Source organism: Camelus dromedarius, chromosome X (genome assembly GCF_036321535.1).
Source record: "Camelus dromedarius isolate mCamDro1 chromosome X, mCamDro1.pat, whole genome shotgun sequence".
Lineage (NCBI taxonomy): Eukaryota > Metazoa > Chordata > Mammalia > Artiodactyla > Camelidae > Camelus > Camelus dromedarius.
Window position 1 is genome coordinate 35693238 of NC_087472.1, and position 19104 is coordinate 35712341.

At 36.4% G+C, this 19104-nt stretch overlaps 1 protein-coding gene across 3 annotated transcripts in view; it reads right to left on the reverse strand.

The window, feature by feature from the left end:
• Positions 1–19104, reverse strand: part of ACSL4 (acyl-CoA synthetase long chain family member 4) — a 71301-nt gene that overhangs the window by 15756 nt on the left and 36441 nt on the right. The window contains exons 3-11 of one of the 3 annotated variants that reach the window (XM_031445514.2): positions 17462–17698; positions 17041–17218; positions 15548–15657; positions 15292–15430; positions 11280–11430; positions 11001–11124; positions 7698–7769; positions 1576–1715; positions 645–817 (exon numbers count right to left, since the gene is read on the reverse strand). In XM_031445514.2, the coding sequence (XP_031301374.1) occupies positions 645–817; positions 1576–1715; positions 7698–7769; positions 11001–11124; positions 11280–11430; positions 15292–15430; positions 15548–15657; positions 17041–17218; positions 17462–17689 (1315 nt within the window). In that variant the 5' untranslated portion in view covers positions 17690–17698. Of the gene's footprint in view, positions 1–644; positions 818–1575; positions 1716–7697; positions 7770–11000; positions 11125–11279; positions 11431–15291; positions 15431–15547; positions 15658–17040; positions 17219–17461; positions 17994–19104 lie in introns of all 3 variants that reach the window. The other 2 variants (XM_031445513.2, XM_031445512.2) reach the window with 2 other exon arrangements.

Here is a 19104-nt window from a genome sequence, read left to right on the forward strand (position 1 = left end):
CACAAGCAATTTGGCAGTGGAGAGATGGTTTTGGATAATGGCATTTACTTTGGCCACAATGAGTTTAAAGTGAAACTGAGTTAATAAAAGAAATTACTGTACCCCATTGTTTCACAACCTGGGGTAATTTGCCCCTTAGGGGATATTTGACAACGTCTGGAGATATATTTCACTGTCACATAATTTAGATGCTCTCTAATGGCTAAACATCTTACAGAATTATCTGGCTGAAAATTTCAATAGTGCCAAAGTTGAGAAACCCTGCTATAGGCTATTGAAAACAACAGAAGAGAAAGCAAACAAGAAGTCAAGGTAGGAACATAGATTCACAAGGGAGCACAAAAGTGCTACCTTATTCCAAGAGTCCTTTCTCCAAGGAAGTGATCATTTAGAGGGAGAAGATTAAAAGACCACAGAGACAGAGATTTGAGGACTAACAATGTAGCAGAAATACTTACGAGGCTTCAAATAAAGGGTACACATGACTCAGCTAAAATTTCCTAAAACTCAAAAACTATGTAGATTTGCACTGAATCTGACATTACTTAAAAGGTATAAAGTCACCGTGGTTCCCAAAGACAATGCAAATTGGCTTTACTAGTAGCGATTAACAGAGAATTATTTGCCATGTTAAAAATGCTTACCTTCAGTAACTGTCCCAGCACCACAGGATTCTGTCAACCCATAACCCTGACCAATTGGGCAGCAGAAGCAGACATTCATGAATCGGTGTGTCTGTGGGGATAGGGGGGCTCCACCAGACAGCATCATACGAACATTCCCTCCTAGCAGAGCCTTCACCTTCTTAAACAGTATCCTTGATAAAAGGGGGAATCAATGACTTTAATACATGCATAGATTAATCTTGGTGACACACTAATTTGTACATTCTGGAAAAGATTTCTCAACTTTGGTCTAACATCTAAATTTCAGAACCGCGATGATAATGAGAAATGCCCCCCAACAACTAGTAACACCTTGAAAAAATGCCAGAAAAACTCTTTAAAATGCAAAAGAAATGTGCAGTGTCAGGAAATGAAAGAAAATGATGATGTCAAAGGGAAAAACTATAGTTATCTTTGGGGCATTTAGTCATCTATCTTATTTCCCTTCCAATGAAAAATATTTCCCCACCTTGACTCCCTAGCACCACATTTAAAATAACTGTTACATTCATATACTTAATACACTATTTTATGAATAAATCAGGAAACTTCATGCAGAATAAGTCTTGAAAATCACATTTTTTTTAGTTAGAAATGGCACTTTTTAAACTCAAATGTCTTGATACAAAAGTCTATTCCTGTTTTCCTTCCTAAGGCCAAATTTTATAATTAAATCTTAAATATGTACTCAGTTATTAAAATTTGTTAAATGGCCAAGATCAGAGTTCAGAGTCCTCTGCTAGCTGTATAAGCAATGAGACTTAGAAATGGATAAAAGAGAAATTCAACCTCATGACCATGGTGGTGATGCTCAAACTAAATTAACTTACCATTTACTTATTCATCTTCTAGATGTAAAACCACGAAAAGATTTAAAGGCTCAAACTAACAGTCTGTGAGATATACTTACAGATTGCAAAGTGGTGCATCATATCCCTTCTTGATTTGTTCCAACTTGTAATCATATCCTATCTTGAACAGAGTTTTCTGAATATAATTCATCTCTTGGACTTTGCTCATAACATTCTTATAAATTCTATCCATGATTTCCTAAAAGGTAAGCAACATATTCCATAATTGGAAAAGAACTGCATCAACACTGAGACAGTCTTTAGTTGAAAATACCTTATTTACAGTATCTTAGGTAATAGAAATAGTTATTATATAATTAATTTCACTGACTTGTTCACTGTTTCAAAACATGAAGGACAAGTATAGGGTTTCTTCAGTTCTATACAGTAAGTTTGTCTTAAAAGATTTAAATGTTATAGAGTGTAAATAATTCATTCACCTGTCACATAAAGATAATTTTTTAAAAATTCTTTTTTTAACCATTTTTACTTTATTTACATATTTATTTTACAATATCATATTTTTAAATTGAAGTATAGTTAATGTACAATAATTACATGTTCCAGGTATACAATATAGTGATTCACAAATTTTTAAAGGTTATACTCCATTTATAGTTATCATAAAATATTGGCTATATTCCCCATGTTGTACAATACATCCTTGTAGCTTATTTTATACCTAATCGTTTGCACCTCTTAATCCTCCACCTTCATCTTGCCCTCCCCCTTCTCTCTCCCCACTGGTAACCAATAGTTCCTTCTCTACATCTGTGAGTCTGTTTCTTTTCTGTCATATTCACTAGTTTGTTATTTTTTTTAGATTGCATATGTAAGTGATATCTTCAGTATTTAGTCTTTCTCTGTCTGACTTATTTCACTTAGCATAATGCCCTCCAAGTCCATCCATGCTGTACACCAGAAACTAATACAACATTTTAAATCAACTGTACTTCAATTAAAAAGCAAACAAACAACCCATTTAAAATATGGGTAGAAGAACTGAACAGATGTTTTTCCAAAAGAGGAAATGCAGGTGACCAATAGGAACATGAAAAGTTGCTCAACATCACTAATATCAGGGAAATGCAAGTCCAAATCACAATCAGATACCATCTCACACCTGTTAGAATGGCCATCATCAAAAAGAACACAAATAAATGTTGGCAAGGATGTGGAGAAAAGGGAATCCTTGTACACTGTTGGTGGGAATGTAAATTGGTGCAGCCACTATGAAAAACAATATGGAGGTTTCTCAAAAACCTAAAAACAGAACCACCATATGGCCCAGTAATTCCATTCCTGGGCATATATCTAAGAAAAACAGAAACATCAATTCAAAAAGATACATATACCCTACTATTAACATCAACATTATTTATAATTGCCAAGATATGGAAGCATCCTAAGTGCACATCAATAGATGAATGGATAAAGAAGATGCAGCATATATATGCAATGGAATACAACCCACCCATAAGAAAGGAGGATATTTTGCCATCTGTGGCCCTTCATTCACTTTTTTTTCCACTTTAAAAACTAGAATTTTATAACTGACATAAACATTTCCATGGCATCAAAAACAACAAAACACCTAGAAATAAACTTAACCAAGGAGGTTACCTATACTCTGAAAACTATAAAACACTGACGAAGGAAATTGAAGATGATACAAAGAAATGGAAAGATATCTTGTGCTCTTGGATTGGAAGAAGCAACATTATCAAAATGGCCACACTACCCAATGCAATCTGATCCAATGCAACCCCTGTCAAAATACTCACAATATTTTTCACAGAACTAGAACAAACAATTCCAAAATTTATATGGAATCATAAAAGACCCCGAACTGCCAAAGCAATCTTTTGTAGGTCTTTTTTTTTTTCTCTCTTTCTTCTTTTTGTTCTCTTTTCTTATGTTTTGATGACTAGAGAAGTTCTTTTAACATTTGTTGTAAAGCTGGTTTGGTGGTGCTGAAATCTTTTAGTTTTTGTTTATCTGTGAAGCTTTTGATTTCTCCCTCAAATCTGACCAAGAGCCTTGCTGCATAGAGTATTCTTGGTTATAGGTTTTCCCCTTTCATCACTTTAAATATATCTTGCCACTCCCTTCTGGCCTGTAGAGTTTCTGCTGAAAAATCAGCTGATAACCTCATGGGAGTTCCCCTTGTATGTTATTTGTTGCTTTTCTCTTGCTAATTTTAAAATTTTCTCCTTATCTTTAATTTTTGTCAATTTGATGACTATGTGCCTTGCTGTGTTCCTCTTTGGGTTGATCCTGTGTGGAACTCTGTGCTTCCTGGACTTGGGTGACTGTTTCCTTTCCCAAGTTGGAGAAGTTTTCCATTATTATCTCTTCAAAGATTTTCTCAGGTCCTTTCTCTCTCTCTTCTCTTTCTGGGACCCCTATAATGCGAATATTAGTGCAATTCATATTGTCCCAGAGTGCTCTTAAACTATTCTCATTTTTTTCATTCTTTTTTTTTTCTTTTTCTGTTCTGTAGTAGTGATTTCCACTAATCTGTCTTCTAGCTCATTGATCCATTCTTCTGCCTCATTTAGTCTATTCTTGGTTCCTTCTAGTGTGTTATATTCATTTCAGTGATTTTATTCTTCAATTCTGTTTGGGTATTCTTTATGTTTTCTAACTCTTTGCTAAAAACTTCACTCTGTACATGTACACTCCTTTTGAGTTCTCTGAACATCTTCGCCATCATTACTTTAAACTCTTTCTCAGATAAATTGCCTATCACCTCATCACTTATTTCTTCTGGGATTTTATCTTGTGCCTTGGCCTAGAAGATATTCCTCTGCTGCCTTACATTGTCTAGATTTCTATTTGTATTTATAAAAAATTCTTGTCTTTCAAATATATTCAGTCATTCTCATATAGCACCAAAACACTCAACTATGTAAAATCTAATGCTAATTTTTTTCTTTATTACTACTATCTTGGGACTCTTACAGCATAGCTAAGAGCTTTACAGTTTCTTAAAATTTCTATGTCCCTATAATTTAGGCATTTATATTCCATTTTAAGAGAAGCTAAAATAACAAAAGAAAATAGGATTCTTGCTCACAGCTCCCTGGAAAATTAGAAGTAGGACTAGATTTGGGATATACTAACTCCCAAGCTAATATATGCAAAACAAAAAACCAAACAAACTAAAAACAAACAAACATACTCTATCACTAAATGATATTTTCTTGGCATTACTTAGCAAAAATTAACAATAATTATTGCTTAAAGCACACCTATTCATAAATCCCTTGCATTTTGCTAAGTGAAATAACTCAGACAGGAAAAGACAAATACTGTATGGTTTCAATTACATGTGGAATCAAAAAAGCTGAACTCACAGCAACAGAGAGTAGACTGGTAGTTTCCAGGATATAGGGGGAGGGGGAAACGGGAGGATATTGTTCAAAGGATACAAACTTCCAGTTAAAGATGAATAAGTCTAGAGATCTAATGTATAGCATGGTGACTATAGTTAATAAGACTGTAAAAATAGTTAACAAGACTTGAAATTTGTTAAAAGAATAGATCTTAAACTGTTCTTATCATAAACACACAAACGGTAACTCTGTGAGGTGATAAGTATGTTAACATTATGGTAACCATTTTGATATATGTGTGTGTGTGTGTGTGTGTGTATAATTATCACATTGTATACCTTAAACTGACACAATGCTGTATTTCAATTATATGTCAACAAAGCTGGGGGGCACAGCATTCAAGCACGGTACAATGTTGTTTTCTCCATTTCCACAAAAAGAATCACTACTGTGTAACTGAAATCTTTATCTATACCTGTGATTGAGAAATCCCAAAGGTTCCCTAAAGAGACTTTAACATCCTATAACTAACCCTCTTAAGAAGGTATATGGTATGCAAATATCAAATCATTATGTAGCAAACCTGGAACAAACATAATATTGTATGCCAAATATATTTTAAACTGAAAAGAATCACCTCCTAAGGGAAGTAAGTAAATTGTATCATGTGGATGCCTACCAATAAATCAGGTATAGTTTAAGAAAAAGTATATGGGATGTTGGGCAGAAAAAAAGCATATGGGTGTGAGACAGATACGTGAAAACCACCCCTGATACTAGATACTAATCTGAGGCACAGAAAGGCCTCACTGAGTAAGGAACACAACGAAGCTGCAACAAGTTGGCAGGATTTATTGTCAGCACATTTAGTTAACCCTTTACAGCAACCTAATGTTACATGATGTTCAGTTGACTCCCTGTTTATAAGTAGTGATTTACATTGAATTCTCACACTGACTACGTGACTATTACAATACTACATGAATCTTTTATTCTGACTCAGGAAAGAAAGAAACTCAGAAAATAGAATCTATCAAAACCAATTCTCAATAAAAATATTTTTTAAAAGGTCTATTTACAGAGGATTGGGAGGAGCTAAGGGGGCCAGTAAGGTTTGGTGAAGCATCAGTGGACTAGCAACATGAGAGATCGTTTACTATCCTTAAGCCTGAAGAAGTAAGAGAAGAGAAACATAGTTGGACCTGGTGAAGGGTGGTAGCCACAGGAAAGACCGGGTTAGAGCCAATGGGAAAGAGACTGTCCAATGAGCGCCTTACAGCAACTGACAAAAATCACAGCCCAGCAGGGAAGGAGCAAAGGCAATAAGCATGCAGACTTCTCTCTCTTTCCCTGCCCTCTGATCTCGCATGAGTACTAACAAGTGGCTGAGCCCAACCAGAAATGAGAAGGCAAGCACTTCCTCCTGGTAATTCACCCACAGAGGTTAGCCTCCCTAGACACAAAGTAAGGAATAATGAACAATGGGGTAATTAAAGGATACATAGTGTATCAGCTAACTCCTGTTTCTCTTTTGGGCCTAAATTCAGACATTACTTCCTAGACTCCTTGGCTACTTCCCCTCCCTAATTATGTTCTCTGATACGGTTTCCTAGGGACTTCTGGGTAATAAAGCTAACATATTGTTTCCCAAAACAAAAGATAAAAAACAGTCCTAAACGGACAGCCATAGTGGTTAAGAAGACTCTGGGATCAGACTGATATAGTTCAAGCTTTAACCACCACCTCTGGGCTCTGTGACCTTAGGCAAGTTTTTTTTTTTTTTTTTTCTTTTTAAAATGGGGATAACAGGACCTACGTAGCAGAGTTTTGGGTAGGATTAAGTGAGATAATCCACCTAAAGCACTTACCACAGTGTCTGGAGCATAGTTAAGTACTATGCTACCTATTATTAGCATCATTTCATATGTTTTTAATCAGAAGCCTATCCTTTCCACTTGTAAACTTGCTAAATTCTACAGCACCCCTAAATAAAAAGGCAAACGCAGTTCTGATCTGTTCTAATTCTTTGGTTATTTGGTAATTTTATAATTAGAAGCTTTAAAAATTATCTTTCATCTGTAATTCTTAGAAAAACTTGGACTGAACACTTCGTTATCTAAACTCAGACTTTTCATGTGCAAAAAATAATTCTTTGAAAGATATTGGAGTAAGATTTCAAGTCTGTAATATAAACAATATCAATACTCCCACTGGAGTTTCCAAAGCCTATAGGTGCTAGAATATATTTGATTATACAAGTTAGAAGCACTGTGTTAAATATTTCACAATTTATCATTACAAGACTATAAAATGTAATATCTTATTTTTGTAAAAAGCAGTATTTCACATAAGGATTTTGAATACCTAGAATTCAGCCTTTTTTTTCTTTAGGAGCTCTCTCAAATGATAATTTTCTCAGTCTTTCTTAGTCACCATAAGGGTCATGAGGCTTGGGTTCTAGGCCAGCTCTGTAACCTTGGATACACTGTCCCAGTTCTCTAGGATGGCCTAGGCTGCCTCATTTTTTAAATGAAGTGATTAAACAAGATGATCTTTAGAGTGTATTCTACCTTTAAAATATGATCAATTCTTTGACTAGGTAATTTGAGCTAGGTCAGTTTCATCACCTAATTTTCAAGTCCCAGCAAACCTTAACAGGCATACATCACAGAAGTTTGCCATTTCATCTTTCCCCACCACTTATCTAAGATTTTAAAGGAATCATTTTACCTAATTTCCACAAGGTAAAACTATTTTAAAATGTAAACAAATACACCTGAGAGCGTTACTTTTTTAAAAGTCCAAGTGCAGGTAAAGAATTGACATTGCCAATCTATACTCACCGGGACAGCTGCCATGAGTGTGGGCTTCAGTACAGTGCAGTCTCCTTTGCTTCCCTTTTTAATTTTGCTGGACTACAGTAAAGAAAAAGTACATAGGATTAGGGAAACCAGCCTTAGCAAACAAGGTTATAATTCAAGTATGAACAAGAGTGCAGACAGACATATACACATGGAATTTGATCTGCTGTATGAATTATCTGTTCCAATTATCAGAACCTACATCTGAGGTATGAGTATATCAGTGCTTTAACCTGTGGATTATTTCTTCTAGCATATTTCAGCCTTCCTTAGAGGAGAAATTCTGATCCAGAATAAAGGAGAATGGGATATTTTGTTAAACTGGGCGTTCTTATTAATAACATATCATCAAACATAGCACAGTCCATCCATTTTCCAAAAGAAACCCCACCCAAAAAGACTCAACTAAGGTAGATCAAACACTAAAACAAAACTGAAGATAATTTTAACTTCCTTTGATTCGCCGAAAGGCAAAGCCACATCTCAAAGTCATCACTATGAACATCAATTAATATCATATGGGAATACTAATTTGATAACATTTTGGTTCATAGAACACTGAAGACATTGCCAGTGATTTTCTGGGGATATGCACATATATACGTAAATGTGTGTATATTTCTTCTTTTTCTTTCTTATAAACATAAATACTATTTGGGATTTCAAATATCAGATGAGTAGGTAGAAAAACTGATAAAGTCACCCACTGAAAAAGGTAGGTAAAAATCAGAATCTGCTATAATGCAGTTCATTAGTCTGTAAGTTTAGATGTTATCATGTGATAGCCATGGTTAACACGGGCAAGAACAAACTCAGCTCTTAAGAAGCAGTGTGATCCACCAGTACCACCAGCTTTGCCATATAGAAGGTTCTGCTGGTAGAACCTAACTGCTTTGATCCTATTCTTCTTTAAGATGGATAAAGGAAATAAAACAACTCCTTGTGTTTTATGTAGGCGCAAGCATGGGCACATGCATACGACACACAGGGGGGCTGCTCTGTAGAGAGAAAGGCAGGCTCTGGTGTCCTTCAAGACAGAGCTGCCCTCCACATGCCGCTGACCAGTTTCTGCTATAGGGAATGGTTCCAGGGTAGCAGTAGCCACAAGGAGCCCTTCCTTGCTTTTGTAAATTAGTCTTAGTAATGCTATCAGTGCTCCTGCCTTATAATCACAGTAACCCTAGTTATGACAATATCACTACCATCTGCCGGCTTCTAATACAGTCTGCCTATTCTCTCACCTTTTTCTGATTTCCTACCTGAGGGAGGTTCCTGGGTTTTAGATTCCTAGTCAGATTGAGACATTTTATTATAAAGTTCATTAACAAGGTAGGTGTGAATGCCCCTGACATTTTCTTAACAAGCCTCTAATGTACTGCTTGGCCTAAGAGACAGCAAGAATGAAGTCAGACCAGCAACAGACTCCAACTGCCCCCCTTCACCACACTGAGGCTATTGTTTTCAGAAAAGCAGTGAAAACAAGGATCGCTAGTCTCCGGCTTCTGACTTTTCCCAACAGGAAAAAAACAGTCTTACTCAAAGCTTATGGAAATATTTTTCACATTTTGAAAATGTCTCCCTGTCTATGGCCATGCCACCCTGAATGCGCTTGATCTCATCGGAAAATATCTCTGAACATAAGAGAAACCCACTACAATGCATCAAAACATAATCACAGGTTTTTGTAAAACTTTTGTTTTACAATGCAAACCCCAGTCTTACTCATAGATCTATTTTGACCTTGCTGAATTAAGTCCTGTTTAATAGCTTACTTGATAGTTTACATACTCTCTCCATTACTATTCTAGTGGGTTTTAAATGTGAACTTTTAGCTGAGTGGTATGGTTAAACACAGCAGCTCTCCATCTTTTAAAGAGGTTGTGTTCCTTAAAGTACAAAGTAGGTAGTTGCTAAGAACACAGAACATTTTCTCCTAGAAAAGCCCCTTAAAAAGTGGTTGGATTATCCTTGGAGGTGGGGGTCTAATAACTAGGAGGAACATTCTGAGTTGCTAAAAATGTTCTTTTTGTTCTTGATCTAGAGGTTGATGATCCAGAGGTCTATATGTATGTGCCTATTACATTTAATCAAGCAGTACACTTATGATTTAAGCACTTTAAGTTATATATCCAAAAAACAAAACAAGCAAAAAATGATGGTTGGACTTTTAATCTCCCCACAATTTATTTAAATTTTTTTGCCTTAATATTATATAACTTACCAATCTTTCCCAAAAATGGTATTTCTACCAAAAAATAAAAAGTATTATAATTTCTAACTGTGAGCACCAAGGGCACATCTTCTTAGCAAATGCATGCTCCATTGGGACTCCCAATTAAAAGGCAACACTGCCTGGAGTTCTGAAAAATTAACAGCTGGGCTTCCAGTGATGGAAGTAGCAGAAGCCATACAGAAAGCCAAGTCATTCCTACCTATACTCAGTCTATCTTTCAACATCCTGAACCCCACAGCCCCCATAGAAGCTCTTTTTTCCACCAATGTCTGGTTGAAGCTTTTCTATATCAACTATTTCAAAGAAGAAATTAAACAGAACTGTGGACAGCAGGTGCTCAATGTGTGATTTCAAATGAGGTTAAAATACATGAGTTAGCCTGACCCATTGTTGGGCTTCCCGCTATGAACAACAGGGAGAAAGGGAGAACCGTGACTCAGGGTAGAAAGCTGAAGGCTGCCTTTGGACATGCTGTAGTGCTGTCCAACAGAACTTTCCACGATGATGGAAATGTCTGCACTGTCCAATATGGTAGCCACTAGTCACATGAAACTATTGAGAACTTGAAACGTGGCTAGAACAACTGAGAAATTAAATTTTTCTAATCTAATTTTAATTAATCTGTATTTCAATACAGGGCTAGTAGCTACTGTATTGGATAGCACAGCTCTAGAGAAAACTCAGAGCCAAAATGGGCCAAAGTCCAACCACCACATCTCCCCCAGAACCCACCGCTGTTCATGGATAATATGTCAAAAAGGCTCAATGTATTTATATTCTTTATCCCAGCTCTCCAAAATATAAAACCTAATAGAGAAAAATAAGATGAAAGTAATTATTAGTCTCAAAATAATTCAAAAAATAAGTAGATAAAGCAATGCTAACAAGTCTACAAGGTCATTTACTATAGCTGCATAGTGTTCATGGGAACTATTTTTGAAGTCAAGGTGAAAGTTTCAGCTGAATTAAAATATCTCATGTTTTAGTAGTATGTTCTCAGTCAAACACTGTGACTTAGTATGATCATGCCAATATACTGAAAAGCTTGTCACCTGGTCAGAGAGTGTAAGTGGAGAAGAATATCCAATCCTACAGCCATAGGTGAAGCAAGATATCTCTGCTGTCAATTCTAGTACATGAGCCAAAGGCAGGTAGCCAATGTATGTGTCCTTTGGTCTAAAACAAAATGAGAGAAACATTTTAGCCATTCTTAAAAAGACACTGCATATTAGAAACGTCAATAACCTCATCATTTTAATACAGATTGAGTTTAGAGAATGCTAAACATGAGCTCTGATTTCTAAGAAGAAAGTTGACTAATTCTCTCTTACCCCAGTCCAGGAATCCTCTCACATTGGCCTGTCATTCCAGCTATCAAATTGCTATGATGCATCATCACCCCCTTAGGTCGGCCAGTAGAACCACTGGTATACATGACGATAGCCATGTCCGAAGGAGTGGGTCTATTTGGAGGAACGCTCACTAAATGAATGAAAAAGCACATTTTCCTTAGTTTAAAAGTTAAATTGCTAAAGGAAGATAAGTTTGTTTAGAGTTTGGCATAATCAGAAACTATTTACAACAAATACTCTCAATTGATAATCAACACGAAAATGGTTATCAAATTCTGGTTACCTGCAATGAGAACCTAAACTCAATCTGGCCCATTTTCTGGATGTTTAGCCTAATCCCTGTCTGCTCATTCCTCTCCACAGTATTGTTCACAGGGCAGTGTTGTGGAAAGATTTCTAGGACTTTGGAGAATCAAAAAGATAGAGTATTGTGTGTTACTTCCTCAGGTCTCAGTTCTCTCATCTCTAAAATGGGACGATTGACCTAGATTATGGTTTTTGACCACTAGTGAGCATGAGAATCACCTGTGAACTTAAACAAAATATTATCTTTGGACCCTAGTCCTGAAAATTCTGATTCTGTATGTCTGGGATGTATAAAAAGCTCCACAGGTGACACTCACATACACTCCTGATACGTTTAACATGTTATTTTTTAAGATTAGATTCCAAGTACCAGGTAAAATCCAAAGGACAGCAAACCAAACCTATCTTTTCTATGCTTTTGATTGTTGCTTCTTGAAATTTATGCAGGAAATCATTTTTTGTATTGGAAGTGCATTTAGATAAAAATTATAGAAGATCGTTTCTCTGCTACAGACATACATACCATCCCCCCACACACCTATAGTTAGAATACTTGCTATGTGTGTCTGGCTTGGGGGTTCATTTGGGTCTTCCAGATTTAGAGCTCCTTCCCCTATCAGGGTCAGATCATACTGATCATCCAAATCAGACAGGAACTTTAGGACACCAAGAGACAGAGACTGTATGGAGGGGTTTACATGCCCTTCGTTCCCTACCAAAGGTAATATCTAAACAGTACCAAACTTCATTTCTTCTAGCCCTCTGTCCTCAGGTAGGAACGCGGAATCATCTTAAGGGTCCTGAGCCCCAGTGCTGTATCTGCCTACTGAATGATTGGGGGAGGGAAATAAAGAGGTCTTCCCAACAGATTAGAGTCAGCCATCTTGAGCAAGGATCAGCAGGCTTTCTTTTGCAAAGGACCAGATAGTAAAATATTTGAGACTTTAAGGGCCATATGGTCTCTGCCAAAACTACCCATCTCTGCTGTTGTAGAGTGAAAGGAACCATAGACAGTTGTTAAACAAACGCATGTGGCTGTGTTCCAATCCACCTTTACTTAGACAAATAGATGCAGGCTGTAATTTGTCAACCTATGTGCTAGAGTTATGCTTTTCAAAGAGGACCTTTTTCCCTCTAATAATTTATGGATGGATGCATTTGTAAAATACAATAAAAGTGAATTGCTGGAAAACTAAAGTTAAAAAGACATAACATACAAGCTTAAAATTTTTAGTTTAAACAGGTAACAAATTACATTTCAATAAATAAAGTTAGAATAGTCACAGGGAAAAAGCATTAGAAAAACTGTCAATGTTCCCTGAAAGTGCCTTCCAGCCTATTCATAAAGAGAATTACTATTACAAGACAGACATTTTTTGTCATTCCACAGTACTAAACAAAAAGTTGGGTAAAATTGCAATTTCCCATTTATTAAGTGCCTACATGCACACTCTAAACAAACCCTGTATATATCAATATTTTAAATTTTAATGTGACATAAATTTGCTTCTAGCTGTTAATTTATCTAATCTGGGTTGGATGAACAACAGTGCTGCTTTGCTACTTACAAGAGATAATGTGTATCTAAATTGTTCTTACTTTCTTTTAAAAAAAATAGCTTTACTGAGTTATAATTGATATATAAAGAACTTAATATATTAATGTGTACAATTTGATGATTGAACATAGACAAACATCCGTGATACCACTACCACAATCAGGGGAATAGACATACCTATCAACTCCCTAAGCTTCCTTGTGTTCCTTTGTTGTTGTTGTTGTTTTTCATTTGACCTTTAAGGTGACATCAGCTCTAAAATTCTAACATGCTAAGTTTTAAACAGCACATTGGGGCCTTCACTTTCAAGATAGTGTATCATGCTAACCTAGTAACATCCTTTCCTTTCCAGAACACACCAAAATGCCAAGAATCCACAACTATGTTATCAGAATAAAGTAAAAAGTTTGATAAGGTTATTGGATTTTAAAAAAATCAGTTTATATTCTGTATGATTCATATTCTGTATGATACTATAATGATAATATATGCCATTATACATTTGTCCAGACCCACAGGATGTACAACACCAAGAAGGATCCCTAATGTAAACTATGGATTTGCAGTGATAATGACATGTCAATGTAGGGTCATCAATTATAACAAACAGACCACTCTGATGGGGAATGTTGGTAACAGGGGAGGCTGTGCATTGTAGGGGCAGGAGGTATATGGGAAATCTCTATACCTTCCCCTCACTTTTGCTGTGAAACTAAAACTGCTCTACGAAGTAAACTTAAAAAAATCAGTTTGTAAAATGAATTAATTTTTATATACAAGTTAAAATAACAATTTCAAACAGTGTGATTTACCACTGAAATAACCAAAGATAAAGTTATACTTAAATTGGATAATGCTAATGCTCCTTAAAGATAGCTACCGTTGTACTTTATAAAACAAGCACAAAGGAACTGCACCCTTCTTCTGATGACTAATGGAAGCAGCAGCAGTAAATATGTTATGCTCTTCTCAGGCTAAGTATACAATGTGATACTTCACTTCTTGCCATCATCATAACAACTGTCTACTCAGGTAAAGTATCACAAAAAATGTGTCTTATTAACCAGAGAGATGAGTGGAACTAGATGGGATATGTGGTCTATCATGTTATTGCTCACACAAAATTATGAGGATAAATATACCCCATAGTTTCTAGGCGAATCTTTTGGTGAATCAGCAGTATTGGCAACAGATCCCTAAAGATCAGGACTTCCCAGCCAAGTTTACCCCAATCTTGCAGGGTCAACCTGGTGTTGAGAGACAGTTCTCCATGGGTCTCTTGAGTTTCTGCACATCTTGTGAGCAGAGCCACTGACTTTGTTCCGGACTATCTTTCCAAGGATGCTTGCACAGTGAACGGCCTTGGAAGACAGAGAAAGTGTCTCTGGCAAAGGGCAAGCATGCTCGCTGTCGCTGTTCAGTACAATAAAGATAATAGCTTTCTCCATGGCAAAGGGCAGGCATACTTACTGCTTGTTATGAAAGACTTAGGTTCCTCATCTAGTAGAGTATTGCGATCTTCTCATTAAACATGAGAAATAAAAACATCTAAATGGAGTATTTCATTTTCTCAACCCTCTATCCTGATGACCAACTGACATTTTGCTAAAAGACACATTTAACTTGTTTTAAATGAAATACCAGCTATGACATCAATGGTAGAACAAATTCAGGTATTGTCATGGCAAACAGCTGTGCAGCCATGACTAACAGGATTAAAATCACTAGCATTATGCATTAAAAAAAAAAAGAAAGTTTACTGAATGGAAGGCCTCAGATCTTTTCCTTATGTGAGGTCCAGATTAGAAGGTTATAGCAGGTTTTTGTGAAAAAGAAAAGTTTGGCAGCAACTGCCAGAAGTCTGAACTATTAACTGCCTCTCAACTATTTCATACATTTTCAAACAGCAGTTACCTTTTTGAGGAGAAAGGGAGAGAAAACCTCAATCATATATGGTCTTGATAGTTTTTTTTAAGACTTTAAATGTTATTTTTTTATTGAGTTACACAAAACTTTTTTTTTAATCAGAGAACTTTACAGTTTTTACTTGCATTACCTCTTTTCCTAACCTACTGGAATAACAAGCCTTGAATGGATTAATAAATTTGTTTTAACTGCTTTACTTACAGTTTTCTGGCTTGGATCCCAACTCTTCTACTGATTGCATGCTGTGAATCTCAAATCCTTCAGGGTATTCTGCTTTATTGACAGGCTTATTGTCCACATAAATGATATGTTTAACACAGGTGATATCTAACAATGCAGTCTATTGAGCAGAAAGAAAATTCAATTATTAAATATGAGCCTGCAGTAAACTCAAGTACTGAACACTTTCCTATGCTGTCAAACACTACTATGAATTAAAAGAAAATTTCTTATTTACCTTAAGTTTACTTTCCAGAAGTTCAACACTAGTAATCAGATAGGTAGCCTCAGATTCATTTAACCCATGAACTACAGCTTCTTTGCCAAGTGTGGCATACAAAGTCACAACTACATATAAAAAAATAAACACAAAAGTTAAATGATAAATATTTATTAGATATATTATTTAAGTCAACCTTTAATGATGGATACACTCACAGATGCAAAGACATTTTATAATCTAATTTGGTCTCACAGTCACTGCCATTATCCTTCAACCTTGCCTCAAACTCCCAAATTTTCCTTAAAAATCCTCAGGATGCTCACTTTCTAAACATAAAGAAACCCAGAAATACTGGAAGTGCTACAACTGGTCAAAAATCAGTCAATTAAGATTCTGAAGGCCAGTAGGTTCCAGCTGAACCCCTAATTCAGGTCAGAGCTAGCCCAGCTAGGGCTCTTCTGTGACACACACTTTCATTGGTCATAGCACCAAAGAATGGATAAGTCCTTGAGAATCCTCAAATTTTGAGGGTCTCAAGTCAGAAGATCAGCCATGAGTCATGTTCTCAGTCCTTCAGTCTTTCCAGGAAGCTCTTTCAGTGGGTCCAATGTCCGAGCTGATTGGTGACCTCCAAGCCTTAACTGGAGGGGCCAAGGAGATTGACTCTTTAGGAGCTACCAGACAAAGAAAACATGCCCTGACACCAGGATCAGTCAGAATCAAAGAACATCTGCTAAATTTAGATTAGACTTGGAAATTCAGCTCTAGGCTGGTAACCAAACCAGTAACATGGTTAAGAAGGGCCACTTCTCCTAAGCTGTAGATTATAGAAGTTGGATGAATGGGTCTATTGGGGATCATTTTCATATTATCCATGTTTGTTTGTTTGAAATGCAAACTCTTGATTCCTACACTAGGCCTACAGCGCTCTATTTCATTCAGTACATAATTGATAGCTTGGTATGTGGTCAGGCATTGTTCTGGGCATTTAATTTTTAAAAATAATTTCTTGCACAATGCCCAAAACACATGCTTATGAATCAGAAATAAACCCAATCTTACCTTCTGTCCAACATAACTAATGCCAGTTCAAGTTGTTACATGTTTATTTCACATGTAAAATGGAATAAGTCAAATAAGAGATCTCGAGGTGAAGCAATAAACTAGAATCATCCTAAGCGATGATTTTGTTTGTTTTAATCATTATTTTGTGTGTCACTCCTTAAAAACTACCTCTAAGCCCCAAATATTTCAGGTATAATTCATTTCCAATTGAAAAGTAAAATTCTAAAGTCTATCCATTAAGCTGGCAATTCCCATATTAGCTCTTAGAAGTTACTGTCTTTAACAGGAGCTATCAGATATCTTTTAACTATATTACATCCTGTTTTGTGGATGTAATTTATGCAGAAAAACAGCTAAAGAACACTTGCTTTGAAAACAAGAGGATGTCAGGACAATTTCACACATAAGCAAAACCCGCTCTCTCCCCCTCCAAAAACACTTACGAGGAAAGTTGTTCTTAAAGCAGGTCTGTGCTGCAATCATCCATTCAGCCCTGGTCTCGCAGAAAATGGCAATAGTGCTCTTTGGTTTTAGTCCCAATGCAGTGAGTCCACTACCAAAGTTATTCACTCTGCGGTTCACATCAAGATAGCTCATCCATTTATAATTTCCAAGAATTAACTGTTAAAGTGAGACATTCTGTAACATTAGTATATGTATTCAAACAAGCCATTAAAATACTATTCAAAGTGTAGAACTCTAAAAATGCCCTGAAATGAAGACATGGAAGCTCTGAGCATCTTCTGAGAATTACTTATACAGCACTGTAATGGAATGTCAGCCTGTTTTAAATGCACTTGATTTATCATAAAGTAAAATGTACCTTCCCCTTTTAAAAAAATAGAAAGTACAAAAATGCTTTACCTTCTTAAAAACCTTTCCATTTGGCTGCATTTCATTTTCTTCACTTAGGATTTCCCTGGTCCCAAGGCTGTCCTTCTTCCCAAACTTGGCTACGGCATGATCAAATAATTTATCCAGGGTGTCTGCTCCAGGGATGTCTATGACAGCTAGCGAGTCGAAGTGAGTGACAGAGCGGTATGGACTTCCAGGTTTGTCTGAAGTGGGCTTAGCTTTTATTCTCTTTGCCATAGCGTTTTTCTTCTTGGCATTGGTAAGAAAATACCATGGAATAAATATAAGGGCACTGTATATTGTTATTAACAAGTGGATAGGCAGCAAAATAATGGTGAGCACATTCTGCTTAAGTTTCATAGTGGCAAGGCTTCTAAAATGGTGTTTTATTTCTTGTTATTCTTTGGCTTCGGAAAGCCTGATTTTGCTGAAGAAGGCAATAATGGAAGCAGCAGTAAGAGTAGCAGAATAGTCAAGGCAGTTCAATTTTAATGATAAAGATAAGAGTTAGTAATCTTTGGAAGCCGACAATAAAGTACACCTGCAGGTGAAGACAATGAACCAGGCAGAGAGCAGGAAAAAAAAAACAAAACAAAAACAAAACAAGAGAGTATTAACAAGTTGATAGCACCATTGATTTAAATACTCAGGTCTTTATTAGTTTATATAATTGATTTGATACAAGAAAGCGGAAATAACTGGTTTGAAAGACTGGCATTTTCCATTTAAATTATTATTGCCATAAACTCCTGAATTTAATTTTTGTAGGTTTTTAAGTATACTGGTAATCTGCACATTGTTCTAGAAGTCAGTCAAGTAACACTATAATGCTTATATGAGTGCATGCATATGATATTTAAGTTTGCCTAAACTTTGGGAGAGTAGAGAATGCCAATTATGAGGTTTCTCTTAAATATGTGTATGTAAACCAGACAGCTTTAAATAGGATTTGGTTTTGTATCCAAAAGAGGGAAAAAATTCCACCAATTTAGGTTTATTTCTCAAAGATCAACCCAGAAATATTATTCTGAGCTCTTCATTAAGGTAAATTCCCCAGTAATGTTATTCACTATCCCCCAAATTGGAGCAACACAATCAGAAAATCATTTCCTATGTGTCCCCTTTGTGCTCAAAATTGCACTAGTTGCCTGGGAGGAGTAGTACTAAGTCCCGAGTAGTGTAAGTCTTGGCCCTTGCCCGTTATGAGTTAACGCTTGTGAGGCCGTCAGCACACAAGGTAGATCCAGTGTTTTTCAAACTTTTTTGCAGGAGAGAGGAGCAGCTAAACCATTTCTTCAAATAAACATTTGTGTAGACCTGCCATATATAAACACTAAAGTAGAATTGCTCTGGCTGGAGCAGGGACTGGCGGGTGCCCAGAGTCCCACCCTGGACTTCTGGAACCCCACTCCCAAGGTGACCACTGAAGCCTTCCTGGTGAAAAGCCTGCGGAAATACATAAGTGCTGTGGTGTGCAGTGCAAGCAAGAAATGTGGTATGAGTTCGGAGCAAGTGCAAAATGGTCAACAGTAACTAGGGGAGGCTTTGTGGAGATTAGACTTAAGCTGGACCTTATGCCAGGGATCTGGAAACAAAGGAGAAAGAATGGAGGTCATTCCAGGCTAGGGAACCACATGAAGAAAGATACAGAG